Raw genomic sequence first — 22,411 nt, forward strand, 5'->3', positions numbered from 1 at the left:
TCTCTCTCCTTCCTTATTTTCTCAGCTAAAAGACTACACAAGCTACAGGCCTCCCTATTTTCTTCAAGGTTTCCTTGCTTTTCTCCCAGCTTTGGGACTACACAGGTGTGCTTTGATATTTGCCAGTATAGCTAAAACTCATGCCAGTCTGCTCACGCACAATAAGCAGTAAGAGTTAAGGACTGGTTTCATCTGCTTTTTACATAGTAACATCCTCCTTATGTTTTAGATATGCTGTAGTTAAAGCTTAAAGTAGTTCAAGTAGTTAAGTTAAAGGAGTAAAGTTACTCCTTGTGGAGTAATTGCCTTAAGTGACTAGGCATTATAAGCACCCCTCCATCCCAAAAGCTACCCGCCTCCAAGGGGCAACCACCCCTCACTGAGCACATCCTCTGAATTTCTCGGAGCCTGTACCTTTAAACGCAAGCGAGGTAATTTCTACCAATCACAACCAAGATACGCATGACTGGAGTCACTCAAGCTCCACCTAAAAGATAGAAAATAATATAAATTGGCTTAAGGGAATGTTGGGGAAGATACTGTCACGAAGAATACCTTCTGACATCAGTCGACAGGCTGAGCCTCTCACCCCTCCCCCCCCCGCCCACTGGGATGCTGCGAGGTAAGATCTGAACGCTTGGTTATACCAGGCGTCTCCACGGAAACTTAGAAATCTCTAGCGTCTTTATGCTTTTTAACATCTTAATACCTAGGCCGTGTACCTGTGCATTTCATGCATGCTAGCTTGCTTTTGCAGACAGTGAATTTATCACTGGCAATCCAAAGGACCTGTGTATCTGTTGCCGTAATAAACTGCACTTAATTGCATTGTTCCTGGCCGTGACAGTTCTCCTTGAACGCGACTAGAGCGAGGGCGTGCTGCGTTGTTGGTGGATCCGTGGCCGTGATAGTTCAGTACCCTGAAGCCGACCGGACCCGTAACGGTCAATCGGCTACACCCCTTAATGCGACACTACTAAAGGAAGAAGATGACAGGGCTTGCATTAGGCACGAGTTGCATTAGGCTTTGCATGTGAAAACATCCCCAAATAATTTCACATGGATTTAACGTTTTTAAAGGGAAAAAAACAGGAAGGTGTAGTCTTTCTGTAAGCTACAGCCCTAGATAGTTAAGGCATCAGCATTCATTCCTTTGCTTGACAACAAACTATGAACATACAGAAGAGTTAAATATTTTCATTGCATTCTTAAAGGCGATTTTTCAGACTTGTGCTTCAGTTGTTGGAGTTGAAGAAATCGGTAGACGCCCTTACTTTTACGTTAAGACCAAAATCTTTATCTAAGATTGTGTTATCTAACACAACTAAACTCCCACCCCCACACGTCTTTTTGGAACTTCTGAAAGATCTTTCTGCAGTCCCACTCTGATGGTCTTTCAGTTGTTGAACCTGAGCTGTGCCTACCGCACCAACGAATGCTTTCATGACACAGTATTTTGTCAAAGCAGTTTTGCTTCTTGGAGCTACAGAAGCAGCTCTGGCTACATGATAGGGAACTGTGCTGCACTGGCAAAAACAGACTTACTTACAGACTTAACACCACTTGCTAACTTGATCTATTTCAAATCTCATTTTAACTTTAAAGAGCAATCAGTTTTGCGGTTCCTGTCTTACTAAGTTGCCTTGTTTTGCATGGAAGGTCAGCCTGTGAATGTTTTGCTTTATTGCATGCTTCAAAAAAAGGCTGAGAGGAAGAGACTGGAGGAACCTTTTCTATTCTATAGACTTTCCCCCACGAATGTGGAATTGCAGGCTACTTGGATGAATGTTCGAATGTAAGGGAGCAAGCCTCAGCCAAAGGAGGTAGAATCCTTGCTTAAGAGGAAGTAGCAGTGTGGGGACATCTTTGCTTAATGGGAGCCGTTTAAACTCTTCATAGAAACTCAATAAGCTCTACATCTTATGTTTGGAAAGCAGTATGGTTACGCAGCTGCTAACCTAATGACTTGAGTCTTCTGCTCTGCAACCACGTTTTGTTTTCAAGCAGTGCATACATCAGTTTAGGCTTTGGACAAGGAGATTTGTAATGCAAATAGTGATAAACCAGAATCAGTGCTACTGACGAGTGTAATGGTGAAATGCAGCAAATCAAGTGTTCCTGGAGAACTGTGAGATTACAAAACCAATAAGCCATGAAGCACTTTTTTTTTTTTTTTTTAATCAATTCTTATATGCTGAAATAACACCTTCAAGAAAATCTGTTTATCCAGCCAGGCGACGGTGTCTACCTGTAAGCACAAAGGAAACGCCTTGAGAGTTCGTTTGCTGTATTTGAAGTTCTTATACCCTGCAGAAATAATTATTTAGAGTAACATGTAACTGAGGAGATCGTAGCAGGAAGTATATTATTTCTAGCATTAAATTGCTGCCCCGTTGCCAGTGCAATCTAGGGAGAGAACTGTATATAATAGTTAAACTCCCCTGGACTGACTTAAATTTTAAAATATTCTGACAAAGTAAGCTCTAAATCACTTGACATTTTGAACAGTTTTAAACGGGTACAAAACCGAAGCTTTATAAACCAAGCAGCATTTATAATGCTTCATATATAAAAACAATGCCTATTTTTAAGATTTGTTACATATCTATGTAGATACGCTTGCTGGAAAAGCCAGGTCTGTTGTAGACCAAATGCTGCAGATTAAGACTTGTGGCTTACCAGTTCCATTTCTGTATTTTCTTGGAAAATGTTTCGAGTTAGAGTTTAAATATAAAATGTAAATACTGTACAGATATATATTGAAATAAGTATTTCTTGGTGTACACAGGTGATTTGCATGACAAATACTCTGTATCGATCATTGTTAAAAACGCAATGTTCTGTGTAAATCCACTGCGTATTAATCTTTTCATTTATCATCAAGAGCTGTTACTTAAGCCTGGACATTCTCAAAAATAAAGTGTGAAACTATATACCATTGTGTAGCTCCTCCTTTATCAAGAGTACATGCAAGATAATTGCTCCTTTTCTTTTTCTTTCTAGAGGATGATTCAATTTTATAGCATGGATTATAACCGCTCTTGCAAGTGACCTTCTTTTAAGCACAACAGTTTAAATGATCAGGTTACAGAGAAAACCCTTTCACTGCAAAATAGATTCAATAAAGACTTGTGGCTTACCAGTTTCATTTCAAAACCCAAGGTGTTGGGTTTGATGGAAAAATGGTTGGTTTGGATGGTAAAAAGGTCGTCCGTTTTGATGGTAGGTTTAGTCTGAGTATTGAAGGCTTCCATCAGTAAGCTCTGCATCTGAAAGACAAAGGGAAGAAATGTCATTCCCTGTTGTGATACTCAACATGGAACTGTCTGGCTCAGTGGTTTTCTTTCTAAAGAGAGAAGTCACAAGCCTGCACACAGCTTGATCTGCTCTCTGACTACAGGGCTGAACTGACTGGAGAAGGCAGCTTCCAAAGCCCTCCCATTAAACTGACTGCATTTCAGTTCCATGCTAAAATTGGTCAACTGTACAGAATATTAGGACAAAGCTACCTGTTTTGATAGCAAACGGTAGACCTTAGGTAAGTTGCATTCATTTGAAGGTTTGACTGGACGGCATCCTTGTTTTACTAGTGATCTTGTGGTCAAGCTGACCAAATCCTAGCCACAGAACAGAAGCGTTCAGAAACTGGCTAGAGAGAGCACTTATTAGAGAGAGCAGGAATTTAACTGCTTTAACGCTGCTCTTTCTCTCACGTATCTGGAATTTCCTTAAATCACAAATTATCACTAGCTATCCTTGTTAATTTATTCAAAGTAACATGAGTCCAGGTGAAAAGGCACACTCTAACAAGTCCTCAGTTGTTCCTAGTCTGCTCCTAGCTTACTTGAGAGGTTCAATACAGTAAGAAATAAATAAATAAATAAATAACCTGCTGAAGTGGCCTTTTTTCAGATTAGATTCCACCATTCAGAAAATCCTGCTTAAGAGATGTTTTTTCTTTTCTTTGAAAGACTGACCTTCCCCCACATGAAACTAATTAGTATCTTTAGGCTTGATGAAATACATGAATTCCTCAATTTACCAAAATTGCTTTGCACAGCCCTCCCATCCTGCTTATGTTGCAAGCAGCGTATCTAAGTGGGGTACTGTTGGGGTACATCTCTTTCACTCATGTAGCCCAGTGATCCCAATGCCCTGGACTTGTGTAATGTGTGCAAGACATTTACTTTCTCCCTATACTTTTGACTGGTTTAGAATAAGCGAGTTCGCCATCTGCTGGCCAGAGAATTCACCGAAGCCCAAAGAGCATTAGAGCAGACGCATTTTCTTCTGTGCTATTCCTGATTTATCAGCTAGAAGAGACACAGTTTAGTACAATCAGGATTCTTTTGACATTAGTAGCATAAAAAGTCTATTTTTGCAACACTGGTATTTGAAAGACCTCCGTTCAGTCCCTAATTTTGTTCTTGATAATGGGACAGATTGTATTAATGTTTGCAAGAATGTGTGAACAACCAGCCTCCCCTCCATGTCGTATTTTAAGATTAAAACTTGTGGTCGTCCCTGTCTCAAAACACAGTCATGCTTTGCAACAATCGCACTCCCTCTTTAGCTTGAAGGAACTTGTCAGTGCCAGAATCTACTGACTATGGCAATTTACTTCATCATCCAAACCGGGGCAGAATTTTTGAAAACCTCTTGCAAGATTTCACTTCTCCAAACATTATGTAGAAGACATTCAGCTGTAAAGCAAGAAGATGAAGTCCTTTGTTTCCTATGCCAGAATGACATTTTCAACACTGAACAGGATTGTCACCGACCGTTAACTGGTTGTTAAGTTGTGGCTAGGTATAAAATGTAGAAAATGTTTAAAAATAAAACTTGCCTTTGGATAGTGAACAGTCTTCTTCGGGGATTACTTCAGTTACCTGTAAGAGGAAAACAGATGATTTGGGGGGGTTGTTTGTTTTTAAGAACGGGTGCAGTCTTGCCAGTAATTTAGCTGGTATTTTTCAAAGTGACCTCTTAGAAACTTTACAGCACTGTTGAATCAACATGTCTCTAACCCTACAATTAAATAATGCTAAAAGATGCAGCAATTTATCTTCCTGCAAGTGCTTATTAAGATATCTGAGTAACTGCGACCGTGGCTTCATCACAGATATATATATATATATATTTAATACTACACACTTCTGCTCAGAAAGAAAATCACGGAAAATGTAAAATTTCATTTGAGATGCTGAATTTGTTGCAGTGTGAGATCTTCTTCATCACATGATTCTATTCGTAATTAAACCATATTATCTACTGAGAGACCAAGATTACGACAAGAACAGCACAGAGTTCAGCATGAAGCCGATCAGGAGCTCAAGTTTGTACTTATTTTTTTGTAAGGAGATGTACCAAGCTGGCTTTTTTATTGTTTCATCAGCACATTTCTAAGCCTATACGAGCAGGGGAAAAAAAAAAAAAAACAAAAAAAACCCAAGTAGAACAATTGCAGGGCTCCTCAGTTTACAGCATGAGGTCGCTTTTTCCAGGTGAAAAGCGGAGCCATAAGTGGCAGTACACTAAAGCCCTGGCACGTGGAGATCCGAGAGGAGAGCTGTTTGGCCCTCCTTTTCACTCCTGGGAACCACATACCTCAAAACCCACAGACTATGGGATATATCTCAGAGAAATCTTGGGAAAGGAGAGCATGAAGAGCATGTTTGTAAATTTATTTCTCCCTGGGCTTCTTCTGCTTCTCCAAGAAATACTTGTTTGAATATAACTTTGGCAGCAGTACTTATGCTGTTTTGCACCTACCACATTTAAAACTCCTACAAAAAACTGAAAAGTTAGACTGAAAAGCATCTCTTTCCGTTCTACTTTGTAAAGCTGCATGTTTTCCTCATGCAAAACAACAGGGGAATGGAAGCTAGAAAAGGAAATGCTGAATGTAAAACAAAACAAAACAAACCTCAGCCCTCCAGGACAAAAGCCGATAACTAAGTGCTTTCTAACATGCTGATTAGGTTTCAAGAGGATACCGCTTTAAATAAGTGTAATTGTCTGTCCATAGGCAGAAGCTGAATAATGGCAGGATGAATATCTATACTTAATTTTTTGTTACTGTCTTCCTGTAGCACACAGGGACTTGTTACGTTTAGGGAAAATGCTAACCTAATGGAGGGTTTAAACCATAAGCTAGTTTGTTATACCAAAATGACTGAGAGAACAAAGCATAAAGTGTTTTCAGATTTCTAGTACACCTTGATTGCTATCCATTAAACTTAAGACAGGTTAAACAAAGCACAGGAAATAAGAGAACTCCTAGTCCCACAACTGGCAAATTGTGTGCACACTTTCCATTCCTGAGAAAATAATACACAAACCTGAAAAATGCATTTAACTGAGAAACGAAGACATCCTTGTCCTATTGGAAGACTAAGGTGACAGCTCTTGGGCTCAGTGATTTTCAGATAAGCTCCAGTCTTCAACTTGCAGACACCAGTGACAGCTCCTTTTTTTGCATTGAAAGGGAAAATGTTTCAACAACACATTGAAAACATACTTAAGGGACAAGAAACAAAATCAAGACTGCAGTGAGAAGGAAAACAGAAAAACAATACTGGGGAAAAAAAAAAAAAAGAGAAAAGAGAAAAGACCTTGGTCTTTGTATCGACCAACGAGATAAGCCTTACACATTTTTAAGTTTATTTTTGACGATTGATTGATGCGTTACCAGATATTAAGTACTAATCAAGAGCAAATATTAACACTAGTAAGAATAAATCCGATCCACCAGCCCTTATTCAAAATACATCAATTTCTAATTTGGAGACAACGTCTCTCTGACAAGGAAGTAGAAAAGCTGTAAATACCGATATAGTTTCCTCTCCCGATGTTCCATATACATACCGACGCTGTTCCTACACCTACACTCTGAGCATAAATTTATGTTGACATGAGTATCGGGTGTTATTTCTCTCTCTGTTTGCCTTGAGAGACTCTCCTCCTGTCCACTGAAAAGTAAACTCAAGATTCCAGATCAGTTAAGACAGTTGCTAGCCCCCCATTCAGAGTTCTGCAGCAGCACTGTTCAGATTTTTCAGCAGTCTCTTTACAAAATGACCACTTATAAGTGTACAAAAACACTTATCACCTAGCTTCTCAGTAGGTACACGTTTGGCCTCTCTTAAGCAGAGAGTCAATCACAGCTTAAGATTTTATACAAGATCCCATTTTCAAGTTTGGGGTTATTTCAGAAAATCTTTTTGCCTAGAAACAGTACTACTAGTAACACTTGAACTGGTTTGCCAGCACAACCTTTTACCCTGTTAGAAATGATGTTGACTTCTACCTTCATGTAGCATACATAGTGTCCTGTGCGACAGCTGATTCCATGATGCACCAGCACCGCATATAAGGCGTAGAGGAGTGGTTCTCCACTTGACTGAGACATGTAGGCTCGGAGGTCCAAATACTCAGGATATTTTACCTCCTAAAGAGAGACCAAGAAGATAGAAAAATTATATCAGAGTACTTCGCGGACTAGCCAGAGAAAAACACTTCCAAAAAACAGAGACTGGAATTATATGAATATATCTCTTGATTCACTAAAAATAAGTCTTCCCATAAGCAATGTTTAATACTAGAAGTTGCAGACAACTGTTTCCTGATGAATTAGCCTTCTCAGAGGAAAGTATATGCTTCTTGTCAAGCAGGAACTTTACTGATATTAAGAGAAAAATGAAAAAAAGAGAAAATGAAAATAAAAGCAGACCATTTCTCTATATTCTTAAGGTATATTCTTAATATACCTTGTTGATCTTTCCACCTGTGAAATCTGCAAATCTTTTCAGTGATATTGTGAGAACGTTGGAAGAACGGTGTATGGTAAATCTCTTGGATGCAGGAACCATCTTTTTACACCTTAAAAACAAGCAGAGACAAGTGTTTGAAAGCATCTTCTTTTTCGCCCCCAAAACAAACTCCTTTTAATGTCTCACGCATGCTTATGCTATTTGAATGATATTTACTTGCATCATGTGTTTGGTTTTTTCTTTTCATAAACCCATGCACTGCATGTCACGTTTGTTAATACAGAGAAGAAGGTAAGTTTTACCAACAACTCAGAGCACAGCGGGAACAGGAATCTCTCACGAAAGCATATTACCAGGGAGTTATAAAATATAAACAAAAAATAGTAAAAATGAGTTATATATAAGACTAATAACAGTTATCAGCAATGGAAAAAGTACCGTACATGTGCAAGGCCTTTCCTTTTAAGCTCACAAAAAGACAGAAAATTCTGGCTTTAAGTGTGACTGAACCGATCACACCTCAAAGAGCACGTTAAGGAAGGACCATGCAATTCAGATGTGAGGTGCTATTACAGTTCTTTCTCTTCCTCAGACATCACTTATGAGAATCCTGAATACGCTGCATGTTGCTTTCTAGGATCCGCAGGCTAAGACGAACCTGGGATTAAATTGCTTTAATAACCTATTGGACGCTCTTGATTCGACACCTTAATTTCCTTAGTATCCAACAACAAGAAGTGGATACTGCATTTTTCATTTAGAGGGGTCAGGCATGAATCCTACAGAACTGAGCCGGGCACTCTGTGCTTTTCTGAGGGGATGTTTGACTAACAGCTTGTTTTGCCAAACCATCTTATGCAAATGTTCAATTGTTTCTCACATACGTAGAAACATCTTACATATTGATCAGCACAGAGAGCGCCTGAACTCAACAGGCTTTCCCTGTGCACGGGTTAGGCTTAAGGGAGCTCATTTCGGACATTAGTCCACATCGACAGGTTTCACAGTTCAAGAGCTGTGCAAGACGCTGTTTAGTGAGCCAGCACAGGCTGCTAACATTCATTACCACAGAGCCAGCTCACATTCCCTGACACTCAATCTAACTTTGTTTCACAGTGAACGCTAGGACCTGCAGCAACCTGCTGCTGCCTTCCACTCCAAATCATTCTCCACAGCTCCTTGCTTCAGCTCACCACTACTTACTGGGCATGTCTTTTCACTTCTGCCAATATGAATATTTCAGCATGCAGCTACACGCCTAGGAAGCTTGACAAGCCATGGTGCAGACAATGCTACGAGAAAAGTCCAATATCAGCTAATAGCCACTCTTCTTAGATTTCCAAAACAGATGTAACGTTTTCAAGTTTGGGATTATTTCCGTGCACCAGTTGTTTAAACAAAATGAAGCAACAACAACAACAACGAAGCTGCGTCTCCTTATTTCTAAATGAAGTTAAAAGATAACTTATGCTCTAAGTCATGCAATACATAAAACTAATATCTAGCATTAAGACATAATTAGTTAATAATCTCACTCGCTACATTTGTAGCAATTCTCTCCATCCAGCTCTTCAGGTTTCACAAATAGTTCTAGAGCTCTGGTAACAGATGAAACCGCCTAGAGGAGCGAGAGAGAAGAGCGTAAAGTCACTGTAAATTCAAAATTCCAGAGACGCACTAGGAGTTTATAAGAGAACCTGACTAATACATACTTAAGCGATCTACTATGAGCACTGTCAAGAAGGAGGCAGAAAGAGCATGCTCAGCGTTTACCTCACCTGGAAGTCATTTTACTTTGAAACAAATCATTTTCCAGTAACGCAGACAGCATCTATAGTGTGCTTTGTCATCAATACTGGCAACAAATCCAGCAGTCTAACAATTAGATGTATATTGAGGTAGAACAACAAAGAAGTTTTGACAGTATCATAATTTGTGCAGACATAAAATTCTTTCCGCTTAAACCCAATGCAAATTTGGAGACTCTTTACATGGCTTCCATCAGCGCATTCCTCTATATTCTTAAACCTATAATAGCAGGGAAAAAAAGAAAAAGACAAAAAAAAAAAACAAAAAGGAGAAAAAAAGCAGGATTTTTACATAGTACATATTTTTACATATTACATAGTTTACATATCCCTCCACATGCTGTTCTGAATAATAGCCAAAATATTCATAGCCACTGTATTTGTTCTCCCCACACAGCTGAAAAAACAACATTTGAAACATATTTTTCAAAACATATTTTAATATCCAGCAGACTGTTCAGTCATCAAGCATTTAAAGACTGTTTTAGATAATCTCTAGATTAATCTAAAAGGAATCCCATAAACATGCTGCAGCCGCTTACCTTTAATATACTCGCTGGATGCGATGTTTCTTCCTTTCACCTGCACTGGAAGGCTTCCCTTCCTTGTGAGGTTGTTTACTGCCCTCACTTCTGCATTGCTCTCATAAAGAGCCATCTGGAGGATGGGATTCTTCCTTCTTCTCCCGGGTTTTCTTCTGGAAACGAGGATCTAAGTGTTCCAAGAAGCCTTTCACTTTCCTGATGTTTCTCCTTTTTCTTCTTTTTGTTACGCTTGCGATTGGCATTGTCAAAGTGGAGCGCAGAGAAATACAAATCATAAAGTCTGAAAGAAACATGCAAGTTAAAAAGAGAAAAAAAGATGTGGCACTTGTTGCATACAGGAAACTTTATTTATTTTACCACAGGCGATGATTTGCCGCATGTCAGCTATTTTGTGGTACTTTGTGCACATGTAACTTCCTTTAGATGCAGCAAACTTAAGCCCTCAGATTGAAGGACCATAGGTCCTGGTTGGTACACAGATCATTAACAATGGTTAGCTCTGGAATATGTGCAAGTAAAAAAAAAAAAATATTTTAACCTAATCCAGAATGGTGTGCAGATGTGATTCGAACTACGTGGTCCAAAGCTAGTGCTCTGACACAATTCAGCAATACCTTTCCTGTCTTCACTGATCAACCTAATGATCCCCAGTCATGATCCCCAGCCAGATTATGCTATCTAAATAACTCAGAAACTATGAAAAAAAAAAACAAAACATGAGAAGCACCCAGAAAAGAATTAGGAAAAAAAATGCTGATTAGGCTGGAATCCCTGCTTACTTGGAATCCTTCTCTCCCTGTTTATCTTCAGACTTCTTTTTCTTCTAGAACTTCTTATATTTTTTCATGTTTTCACCACCTAAAACCTCCTTTTCTACCTTTCTGCGTTGCCTTTCTATTTCACTTTCACTACCTTCTGCACGAGTATATTGTCTTTTTCTGTTTCCTTCTTTTGCCTTTTTCTGGCGACAGTTCTCCAAATGAGCTGACACAGGTGGAAGTGCATGTCTCTCACGCGAATGTTTTCCAGAATGTTGCTGAGCTACTGAGCAACGATGTGAGTCTGCTCTGGGTGTGCTAAAGTGATGTACATCTTCCTCTCTCAAGAGGGAACCGTGAGGCCATCTGCTTTTGTAATGATAACGCTTATGTGACCTGCTGGAGTAAGTCTGAGTCAATTTGTCAAAGTCTTTATCACCGTGAGAGAACTTTCTCTCTCTACTGTCTCCTGCTGCATGAGGTGAATAGTAATCCTTGTAATAGCTACATTTTTCCCATTTCCGTGGTTCATCTTGATAGTATCTTTCTCTGCTCCAACTTCTTTCCCCTTTGGAATGGTAATATCTAGCGCTATCTTGTTCTGATCTTCCTCTGCTTCGAGATCTGTACTTTGAATATTTTACTGGTCTTCTGCCATTATCAGGGCTGTTCCTTTGACTATGGGAAGATCTGTACCTGCTTCCCTCCCAATACTCCTGCTTGTGACGCTTTTGCTTAACAACTTCCACACTCCGAGAGCACCTTCTCTTGCTGGAATGACCATCTTTTTGACTCTCCTTCTCTTCAGTAGGAGAATGTTCCCTCTTTCTCTGGTAACGCTCTTTGTCAGATTTTTTAGTCTCGTCCTTTGTATCTTGGCATCTATCTGTAACAGCTAAGGAGGAAAGGTTTTTAGAACTACATTCACTGTCAGACTTTAGAGGGGAAGTTTGCCGCAATTTCTCACCAGTCTCAGAAGACTCTTTGATGTAGAAAACATTTTCTTCTGAAATCAGTTCATGTTCTTTTGATCTTCTTGGTTTCTCCTTGTCTCCACGGTCATCACATTGGTACTGTTCAAGGTATTCATCATTCTCAGTAGATTTCGGAGGTCCCGGGACACTGCACAAAATAAAAACACGTTTCCGTCTCCCTCCACCTGCTGCTCTGAGAAAAAAGGGGTGGGGGCGACGGGGGAACAGCCAATGTTTCTCCAGATAATGGAGAAAAACGGAAAAACATTCTATGAAGAAACACAAGTTCTCCGCGAGGCACCAGCCTGCATCAGAGTGCTATGCACAGTGTCGATCATTAGTTCTGTTCGCAACACTGGCCATACAGTACGGAATTCTACTGATTTAAATCCTTCCATTAAATAGTATTAGTAGACAGATAAAACCGCAATGAACTTCCATAAAATCTTGTCTTAATCAGACTGTGCTCATTTTACCTTCTTTCCTCTGACAAGCTGTTCAGCTGGCTGGCCGTGAGGGATTCCATGATGACTTCTCGAGGGACTGGAGGCATAGCTCCAGGCATCTGCAACTAAAACGCACAAGTCAGCAGACAGAAAAAATACCATTTGTGCTGAGGACTAGTCTTCTCAGAATTTCTACATTAAATGCTAAGCAAGATCGCTTTGTGTTGTATGCATTATCTACACTTCAAAGATAACGCCAACTCACCTCCCAAAATCTACTTTATGAAACTTAAGAATTTTTATCTCAGCTCAGCTTAAGCTGACAAGTTCTAATGTCAGCTCAGCTCTGCAAATTCTAATGGCATAGTATCACAAAGGGTTACGATCAAATTTGTGCTGTGTTTTCTCAGCATTTCGCCTGAATTAGGAACATGATAAACACTCCCGAATACATCGTGGGTGAGAAATTCTCGATGGAGCAAACTACTATGTTTCAAGCAATCCGTTTGTTTTAGAAAAGAACATCTCACAAGGTTTAACAGGTTCAACTTGGCAAGTGGAATCATCAAGTTTCAGTCCGTTTTCTTTAGATTCATGAACTAAACTAATAGCACCATTCAGTGAATCAGTGTTTGGCAGCTCATGCTGGGATCTTCCTTCATCAGCATTCTGACAGGAAGAATGGGAATTCTGCGATGTACGGACTACCTTTCCAACCAAAATTCCACATTGCATTGCAATTCCTTTTAAATAAGCCCTTTGACTCCTCCTCAGATTTTCCTGAAGATTCTGCACCGTAAGGGACTGTGTTATCAGAGCTGAGTTTAGGATTTCCATTCACCTTTGGCTCCACAAAAATTTCAGCAGAAACTCTTTTTTTTTTTTTTTTGTATTTGTATTTGCTTCATTTGCTTTACCGAATTTGTGATTGTGGATGAAGGAACAGCCTTGTAGAGATCTTCATCCTCCACAGCACTGCTAAGACAGTCAGGCTGTGACACAGTCTGACGAGCAGGCAATTTATTGTGAATACTGATGGTGATCTTCTGGTTTTTTGACGTATCAGTAATTGAAGGCCTGGTAATCGCCTGTTCTTGAACACAGGCCATTGGTGGTGCTGAAGATGGCCTTTTTAGGGTGACACCAGTGGTATTTGCATCCTCTTTTATGGATCCATTTCCATTTAAACGACTTGAATTCTGTATTTAAAAAGAAGAAATTGCAAGACGGGTTAATGGAAACACTCCATTTAACATTTTTAAACATGTCATTCTCCTACTAAGTATTTCTACAAATGGTCTTAACACCTAAAAAGCAAAAAACACTGCCCTTAAAAGATAAATGCAAGTCCCATAAGTGTATTTAATTCCTGCTTTTGGTTTACTGCATATTGATATCAAATTAACATCATTTTTGAAAACCATCCAAACAACTTAACATTGCCTAAAGCTATTCCCAAATATATTTAGTTTCCCCTTTAAACATACCCCAAAAAGCCTGGAATAATTGTTCTGGTGCTCAGGAATAAGACAATTTGGTTTCCCTGTCTTAGCTAAAGTGACGTCGATAGGAAAAACAAGTCCTCTTTTAAATGATTCGAGGATTAGTACACTCTACTTAAATTGTCAAAGAGCGTAGCTCTCTGTGCTTTACAAAGCTGTCTAGGAGGTATAAACAATGGAGTCGCATGGCTGCGCAATTCAGCAGTAACCACTGTTTGAATGACTCTGGCTGTAGCATGAGGGCTGTGAAGACAGCTGCAGCGTGGGAAGGAAAACAAAACAAAGATGCCAAAAACCAAACAAAAAACCCCACACCAAACCCCAAACCCACTGTCCGTTTGGTGCCATTATCTGCCCTCCCGCTTCCCTAAATTACCTTAATCATATGAGGAGGAAGTCGTGGTCCCAGAAATCCAGCCTGCTTACTGTTAGCCCCCCGCTGACCAGGGGGGAATGAACAGGGATAAGACGGTGCTGCTAAGTAAAAAGCACGTTCTCCGAGCGTCAAATCATAGCGCCTTCAGAAAAGAGCAGTGATCTCAGTTTAGTTTTTCTTTCGGCCTACTCTTGGATTAAATCCCATCCTATAATTTTATAGGAACAGTTCATACGATATGGAAGCCTTCTCTACAGAAGACTTAGCCAAGACTACAAACTGAAAAGTAGGTAACAGTCTTCCTACTATGACTATCACTTTCAGAGCAATAATTCATTCTTACACCACAGATGGCCTTCATTTCTCTCCTTCTCTAAATTAGCCAGCTACAGATAACACATATACAGCAATTTACACAAGTGCTGCAGTTTAAGGCCAAGCAACAAAAGATAATAAATGACAGAGAATTTCAGGTTAGACAGAACTGAATTAGAGAAATAATCATCTTTTCCTGGGAGAGAAAGAAAAACACTTGCAAAAAGAAAAGTATCAATAACAGGAGAGTAAATCTCTTCTGAACACATTTGAATACTTGTTATTACCTGATATAAAAAAGTAAGTAAGCTTGCTGACCAAGAACTCTTTTAATGTCAGTACGGACTACTTTTGCATCATTCATCTGATACCAAAGTCCATTACCAGCCTGCAAATAAAGACAACGATATCTTTAGATGAATTGCATGTTTTCCAAATGAAATCACAGATAGCAATAAAATACACACGTGTCAAATAAACATATAATGAAATCTTTTTCCCTAGAAACAGTACTACTAGTAACACTTGAACTGGTTTGCCAGCACAACCTTTACCCTGTTAGAAATGATGTTGACTTCTACCTTTATGTAGCATACATAGTGTCCTGAGCGACAGTTGATACCATGATGCACCAGCACCGCATATAAGGCATAGAGGAGTGGTTCTCCACTTGATTGAGACATGTAGGCTCGGAGGTCCAAATACTCAGGATATTTTACTTCCTAAAGAGAGACCAAGAAGATAGAAAAATTATATCAGAGTACTTCGCGGACTAGCCAGAGAAAAACACTTCCAAAAAACAGAGACTGGAATTATATGAATATATCTCTTGATTCACTAAAAATAAGTCTTCCCATAAGCAACGTTTAATACTAGAAGTTGCAGACAACTGTTTTCTGATGAATTAGCCTTCTCAGAGGAAAGTATATGCTTCTTGTCAAGCAGGAACTTTACTGATATTAAGAGAAAGAATAAGCCGTAGTCGTTAGTCTACAATTATTGTCTGAAAATATTAACAACTTTCAGCTTTGGGGGATGTCCCATTACATGATGACAAAGTTGCATTACAGCGGGAAATATACCTTGTTGATCTTTCCACCTGTGAAATCTGCAAATCTTTTCAGTGATATTGTGAGAACGTTGGAAGAACGGTGTATGGTAAATCTCTTGGATGCAGGAACCATCTTTTTACACCTTAAAAACAAGCAGAGACAAGTGTTTGAAAGCATCATCTTTTTTGCCCCCAAAACAAACTCGTTTTAATGTCTCATGCATGCTTATGCTATTTGAATGATATTTACTTGCATCATATGTTTGGTTTTTTCTTTTCATAAACCCATGCACTGCATGTCACGTTTGTTAATACAGAGAAGAAGGTAAGTTTTACCAACAACTCAGAGCATAGCGGGAACAGGAATCTCTCACGAAAGCGTATTACCAGGGAGTTATAAAATATAAACAAAAAATAGTAAAAATGAGTTATATATAAGACTAATAACAGTTATCAGCAATGGAAAAAGTACTGTACATGTGCAAGGCCTTTCCTTTTAAACTCACAAAAAGACGGAAAATTCTGGCTTTAAGTGTGACTGAACCGATCACACCTCAAAGAGCACATTAAGGAAGGACCATGCAATTCAGATGTGAGGTGCTATTACAGTTCTTTCTCTTCCTCAGACATCACTTATGAGAATCCTGAATACGCTGCATGTTGCTTTCTAGGATCCGCAGGCCAAGACGAACCTGGGATTAAATTGCTTTAATAACCTATTGGACGCTCTTGATTCGACACCCTAATTTCCTTAGTATCCAACAACAAGAAGTGGATACTGCATTTTTCATTTAGAGGGGTCAGGCATGAATTCTACAGAACTGAGCCGGGCACTCTGTGCTTTTCTGAGGGGATGTTTGACTAACAGCTTGTTTTGCCAAACCATCTTATGCAAATATTCAATTGTCTCTCACATACGTAGAAACATCTTACATATTGATCAGCACAGAGAGCGCCTGAACTCAACAGGCTTTCCCTGTGCACGGGTTAGGCTTAAGGGAGCTCATTTCGGACATTAGTCCACATCGACAGGTTTCACAGTTCAAGAGCTGTGCAAGACGCTGTTTAGTGAGCCAGCACAGGCTGCTAACATTCATTACCACAGAGCCAGCTCACATTCCCTGACACTCAATCTAACTTTGTTTCACAGTGAACGCTAGGACCTGTAGGAACCTGCTGCTGCCTTCCACTCCAAATCATTCTCCATAGCTCCTTGCTTCAGCTCACCACTACTAGAAAATGAAGCAACAACAACAACAACAATGCTGCGTCTCCTTATTTCTAAATGAAGTTAAAGGATAACTTACGCTCTAAGTCATGTAATATATAAAACTAATATCTAGTATTAAGACATAATTAGTAATAATCTTACTCGCTACATTTATAGCAATTCTCTCCATCCAGCTCTTCAGGTTTCACAAATAGTTCTAGAGCTCTGGTAACAGATGAAACCGCCTAGAGGAGCGAGAGAGAAGAGCGTAAAGTCACTGTAAATTCAAAATTCCAGAGACGCACTAGGAGTTTATAAGAGAACCTGACTAACACATACTTAAGCGATCTACTATGAGCACTGTCAAGAAGGAGGCAGAAAGAGCATGCTCAGCGTTTACCTCACCTGGAAGTCATTCTACTTTGAAACAAATCATTTTCCAGTAACGCAGACAGCATCTATAGTGTGCTTTCTCATCAATACTGGCAACAAATCCAACAGTCTAACAATTAGACGTATATTGAGGTAGAACAACAAAGAAGTGTGACAGTATTATACTTTGCGCAGCAATAAAATTCTTTCCCCTTAAACCCAATGCAGACGTGGAGACTATTTACAGGGGTTCCACAGAAGGACAAAGTCCAATCCACTTTCTAACCACCACCAAGCTCTTATATTTTAACATTGTACGTGGTTTGGTTTTTTAAGTTAAACAAGTTTAATTTAGAAAGTTATACATGTACTTAAACATCATGAATTATATTTACAAAACCTCCTACCTTTACATCCAAAGTGATATCAAGAAATGCCTCATACGTATCCGAAACTGCTTTGCAATTCAAGCACTTCACTGGAAGCAAAATATAAATGCTTAACAACACGTGAAGGAGACTAACTGTCCACATTCAAGTTGTCGATAGATACTACTTCAGACAAACTACAGACTGCTTTACTACCGACAAAAGACACAGATCAGTTCTAAGGACAGGAATATTTTTAAAAGTACCTCTTGATCTTAGAAATCCTCCAAATATTTGATGAATGATGGTGGTAGCTTGAGAAGATCTGTCCAATCTGGAAATAAATTATAATCAGACCTCAGAAGATTTAAGGCACACAGTTAACTCTTCAAAGAGTTTTATGAAAACCAAGGATGACCTAGACTTTCAGTTTTGATAGTAAATAAAGGCCTAAAAGGTGCTAGAGAACGTATAAAAGTGAATTTGTTTATGCTTACTTGGTGCTTCCATTCAAGCACGCTTCCTGCATAGCATCAACAGTATAGCGCAAGAACTCGTGTGCGTCTTCTTGACTGCCAAAACGGAAATGTTGTCCTATTCCTAAATAAGAAGATGATAGTATTCACCTCATTTAAAAATGAAGTAATTCTCCTGTTTCTAAAATCTCTCTTCTTTACAGTGTTAAAACCATTTATACACATCAAATAATTATTTGAAGATTACAAGATGCTGAAAAAGAAACACATCTGAAGCCACTTACGACTGAGATTATTGATAACACGCGTAGGCTCGATGGCATCAACAGTGCAACGCAGGGCCTGGTTAATGTGAGTCTCCATCGTGCACATCATGCAAAAATCTTGTTCACGACCTGAAGAGTGAAAGAAGAAAGCATCCCAGTCTAGCGAAACAGACATAACTACAAACAAACATATAAGTAACATTTAAACTATAGATACAATATCCACTCTCCTTGTCCCAACAGTCTCCTAACATTTCATTTCACACAACTTTATAGAATAAAAATATCCATTAAGCCTGTATTCAAGTGCATTTTGTGATGAGAAATCTAAAAGACTACTGCAAAGTCACGTTTGTAAAGGCTGACAGGAATGTGAACTCCACAGGTTGCAAAATGTATGAGGAAAGAATATTTGACCTTGATGATACAGCATTAAGAGAACGTGGGTTATTTTCAGCACAGTGCTGTCAGGTGAGCTTCATGATACAGAGCTACGAGTCCTTTGGGAGAAAGGAAAAATTACAGTAATGTATGTAATAGTACTTCTGCCCTCCTTTTTTCAACAGGATTCTTAACTGAAACGATTTCTATATACAGGAAGAAAACAGTTAAATTTCTAGGTATCGATACAAAGATACCAGCCTAAAAAGCATACAGGTTTAGTACAACATTTACTTTATAGTACAACATTTTATTTAGGACAAAATCAGTCTAGATTTTAATACAGTCCCACAAAAAAATCTAGTCGTGTTCATAACAGCTCATATTGCTTTCTAGGTTTTTTTTGTTTTTTTTTTTTTTTAATTGGTTCAACAACGAACAGACCATTTATTGTAGTGCATTATGGAACCTCGGCTGTGCAGACTAAAGACCTATGATGCCAACATCCTAAATTTTATTGCCTTTCTAGCAGCAGGAAGCCCAAATAGCCCAAATGCCAAATGTTCATTAAATGCATTACTGTCCAATGCACTTCATTATTCCCATGAAGCAAGAAAAGATCCTTTTAAAAAAACAAACAAACAAACAAACAAAAAAAACACATGGTGCATTAAACGCACTCCATATGCTATTCCGAGCCCACTGCTAATACAATGCTCAAAGCCAGCGTCTACAGGTAAAATCAGACAAGTAAGTTTGTCTCACAGAATCACTGCTGTTCTTTCACCTTCACAGCTATCCAACAGATTTAAAATACTGTTAGAAAGTACTCACATGACTGGCTGTGCTCAAGAGAAAGCATGTAATTGGCAAGTGGGGGGGTGTAGGTCAAACACTGTAGAGTAGCATTAAGAAAACACGTGTTGCCAAGATTGTACAGGCCAACTCCAACACTTTGTGTTTCTTGCCAATCCATACGTATCTTCTCAGGTGGAAAAAGAATCCTTTGTGGCGGAGCAATTCCATCATTAACAACTGCAAGAAAGTTATATTTAAAAAGAGATTTTGTTTGTTTGTTTCTAAGAAAGGTATTAAGTATATATAGGTATAGTGAATATATAAAGTATATATAGGCATAGTAAAAATACTATTCTGCGGGAGCACCTAGAGGAACTAGCTACAATCCAAAACAGAAAAACTTACTGCAGACACCTTTAATACCGCCATCTTCAAATTGGCTGGTCAACACAACGTTTTGGGAAAAAAAAGTTTAGTCAACCATTTTAATTTCTTCCTTATTATATGCTTTTTTCCTTATTATAACTTCAACCACAAACTTAGACTTGAAATTATATGGTAATAAATGCAAGGACAATGTAAAAACAAATAACTAGGAATGACGGTACCCCTACAAATATCAGATCTTTTCCTGAGCAATCTTAACATTCAAAAACCTGTGAATAATGGAACCTGTGAATAGCAACAATCAAACACTTTTCTTTGCAAAACAGAAAAGATATGGATGAATCAGTGCATTACAAAATGCTCCCCACATTTCTCTGTCGACTGTAAATATATCAAAATTAATTTCTGTAACGTCAGTCACTTCAGTTGCCTTAGGAGAATCGCTTTGGAAGTCTTTATTCACAGTAGTCCCGTTCTCTATCAGTGCAACAAGCAAGAACTACCACTTTCTACTTTTGTTTTGAAGAAAACGGAGGCAGGATAAAGCGCACACTTACTTAGATCTCTTTGGGCAAAAGGCTTAGATTTTTCAGAGGATCTACAATAAATAGCACCTCCACATCCTTGGGCCACAGAGACTTGGCTTGAATCTTCTGCAGGTGGTATCCGGCCCCAGTTTGCGGTGCGTGACATCAGTTTTTTAGTACTCGGTTTCTTGGATTTGCCAGACCGCCTTGAAGATGGCTTTTTAGACTTTGAAGATTTGGGCTTGTTAACTATGGTCATTGTTCTCATCTGCGACAGAGACAAATGTTCTGGCTGACGTAAGAATACCAAGAAGCATTCCAAGAAGAAAAGAGTAGTAGAAGTCCTGTCACTTAATCTCAAAGAAACGGCCTTGAAGAACTAAATTGCTGGTATGAATGATTTAAAAGGAATCCCCAAACTAAACACACAAAGGAAAAATTTCCATCAAAACTCTATCAGTATTACTTTTAGCTTCTGCAGAACTAGTGGCTGATGCCATTTCTTTCACTTTCGTAGGATTTTAATCCATTACAACTCTGGAGTCTTTTTAATATAAAAATGCAAATGACATTCTCTGAGGGGAATCAGTTATTTATTGCATTTTTGGAGCTTTGCAATTATCTATTAATTATTACCTATTATCTAATAGATAATGGTTGCGATTTATATATAATTGTTGCTCACGCTAGTAATGGAGCACTATTACTTTACTGCCTGCGCTTTTCTGCTTCGTGTGCACAAAGGTACCTGCATTTCGCTGCTACTTTACTTCTGTCTTTCCAGGGCTCACCCTCTACCTCACTGTCTACTGCACCAGTCATGATGGCTTGGTTGTGATTCTATAATGAGCCTAGCTTTTGAATACACTTTTTCTGGGCGTCACTTTGTGATAGCAAGTTAATTTGTGAGGGCTTATCACCTATGACCTGCTTCTCAGTAGGTACACGTTTGGCCTCTGTTAAGCAGAGAGTCAATCACAGCTTAAGATTTTGTCCAAGATGCCATTCACGAAACTGAGTTTAACCTTGACAGAACTGAGTTTAACCTTTAAACCTGAAGCTCCGTTAAAGAATAAAGCAGCACCCAAGCCAGGAAATAGAAGTTAATCGTCACTTTACCCTGAAACGCACGTAAAGCCGGTGAGCTATTCTGTGCTGGCAGGATTGCTGCCGGGATGGCCGACGAGGCGGCGGGCACAGGGGGCCACAGGACCTGCTCCCCGGGGCCACAGGTCCTGTCACAGGGGGCTGCCGGGGGTCTCCAGGCGCCGGGAACAGCGGCAACAGCGGGGACAGAGGGGACAGCAGCGACAGCAGCCGCCACCTCAGCCGAGGCCGTCTCCACAACTGCCACAACGGCCTCGGAACGCCGCCCAACTCGGAGCTCCAGCGTGACGCCTTTTCAACCTGGCCGCGGTGCTCACGGCTAAAAGCAGAGCGTTTCCTCCGGCGTGTCTTTACTGTCGGTGCCGGACCGGCCCGCACCCCGAGCTCTCCCTGCCGGGACGGCTTTGCGGTTGGGGTTTCCCTCCCGCCGCCGCCGCGGGCAGGCCCCGCGCGCAAGCTGTCCGCGCTGGGGAGCGGCATGTCGCCCGCGGCGAGAGCCCGAGGGCGCGACACGAAAAAGCCCCGACACGAAAAAGCCCCGACGTGCGGGCGAGGCGGCGGGGACACGGCTCTGAGGGAGCGGCCGCTTCGCCCCGCCGTCCTCCTCCCCTCCCGGGCCGCCCCGCCGAGCCCCGTGCGCCTCAGGTGCTGCCCTGAGAGGGCGCTCGGGCACTGGGACAGCTGCCCAGGGCAGTGGTCGTGGCACCGAGCCTGACGGGGGTCCAGAAGTGTTTGAACAATGCTCTCAGACATAGGCTCTGCTTTTGGGGTGGTCCTGTGTGGAGCCAGGAGTTGGACTCGCTCATTATTGTGAGCCCTTTCCACCTTGGGATGTTCTCTGATTCTAGGTCAGCAATCCATTATCTGATGAGAGGTGTGGAGTCATTCGAAGGGAAGAGAGACCAAAACACTTCTGGTTTCCAGAAGCGGGTATTTGGTAACCAAACCGATGATTCCTTTTCTTCTAGAGCG

General features: G+C 40.1%; 1 protein-coding gene across 3 annotated transcripts; it reads right to left on the reverse strand.

Moving 5' to 3' along the window:
- Window positions 1-9,307: 9,307 nt before the first annotated feature.
- Window positions 9,308-22,411, reverse strand: LOC136791077 (ubiquitin carboxyl-terminal hydrolase 42-like). Of its 3 annotated transcripts, XR_010832321.1 has the most exons (18): window positions 21,452-22,411; window positions 20,363-20,624; window positions 19,455-19,655; window positions 18,258-18,368; window positions 17,995-18,097; window positions 17,764-17,831; window positions 17,537-17,607; window positions 16,920-17,002; window positions 15,579-15,690; window positions 15,078-15,218; window positions 14,784-14,884; window positions 14,182-14,323; window positions 13,221-13,502; window positions 12,334-12,428; window positions 11,851-12,005; window positions 10,123-10,405; window positions 9,551-9,800; window positions 9,308-9,390 (listed from the first exon to the last, which is right to left on the reverse strand). XR_010832321.1 is itself a non-coding variant. In XM_066999368.1 (17 exons), exons 1-16 carry the CDS (start codon window positions 22,190-22,192, stop codon window positions 10,949-10,951), a joined length of 3,498 nt encoding a protein of 1,165 aa, XP_066855469.1. In that variant the 5' UTR covers window positions 22,193-22,400; the 3' UTR covers window positions 10,263-10,405; window positions 10,905-10,948. The 3 variants fall into 3 exon arrangements, 2 of the variants coding, with proteins under 2 accessions (XP_066855469.1, XP_066855468.1); XM_066999368.1 differs by lacking the exons at window positions 9,308-9,390; window positions 9,551-9,800 and adding an exon at window positions 10,905-11,778 and having other exon boundaries at window positions 10,263-10,405; window positions 21,452-22,400; XM_066999367.1 differs by lacking the exons at window positions 9,308-9,390; window positions 9,551-9,800 and having other exon boundaries at window positions 10,263-10,405; window positions 10,905-12,005; window positions 21,452-22,401.

The sequence above is a fragment of the Anser cygnoides genome, chromosome 6, assembly GCF_040182565.1.
Source record: "Anser cygnoides isolate HZ-2024a breed goose chromosome 6, Taihu_goose_T2T_genome, whole genome shotgun sequence".
Classification (NCBI taxonomy): Eukaryota; Metazoa; Chordata; class Aves; order Anseriformes; family Anatidae; genus Anser; species Anser cygnoides.

Bases quoted from the DNA above. Each gene is read 5' to 3' on its own strand.
- LOC136791077 (XM_066999367.1), bottom strand. From the start codon at position 22,192: ATGTCTGAGAGCATTGTTCAAACACTTCTGGACCCCCGTCAGGCTCGG. The intron at 17,608-17,763 runs GTACTTTTAAAA...TTTTGCTTCCAG, and splicing joins AGGATTTCTAAGATCAAGAG to TGAAGTGCTTGAATTGCAAA. The intron at 13,503-14,181 runs GTAATTTAGGGA...TTTTAAATACAG, and splicing joins TTCCTCCTCATATGATTAAG to AATTCAAGTCGTTTAAATGG.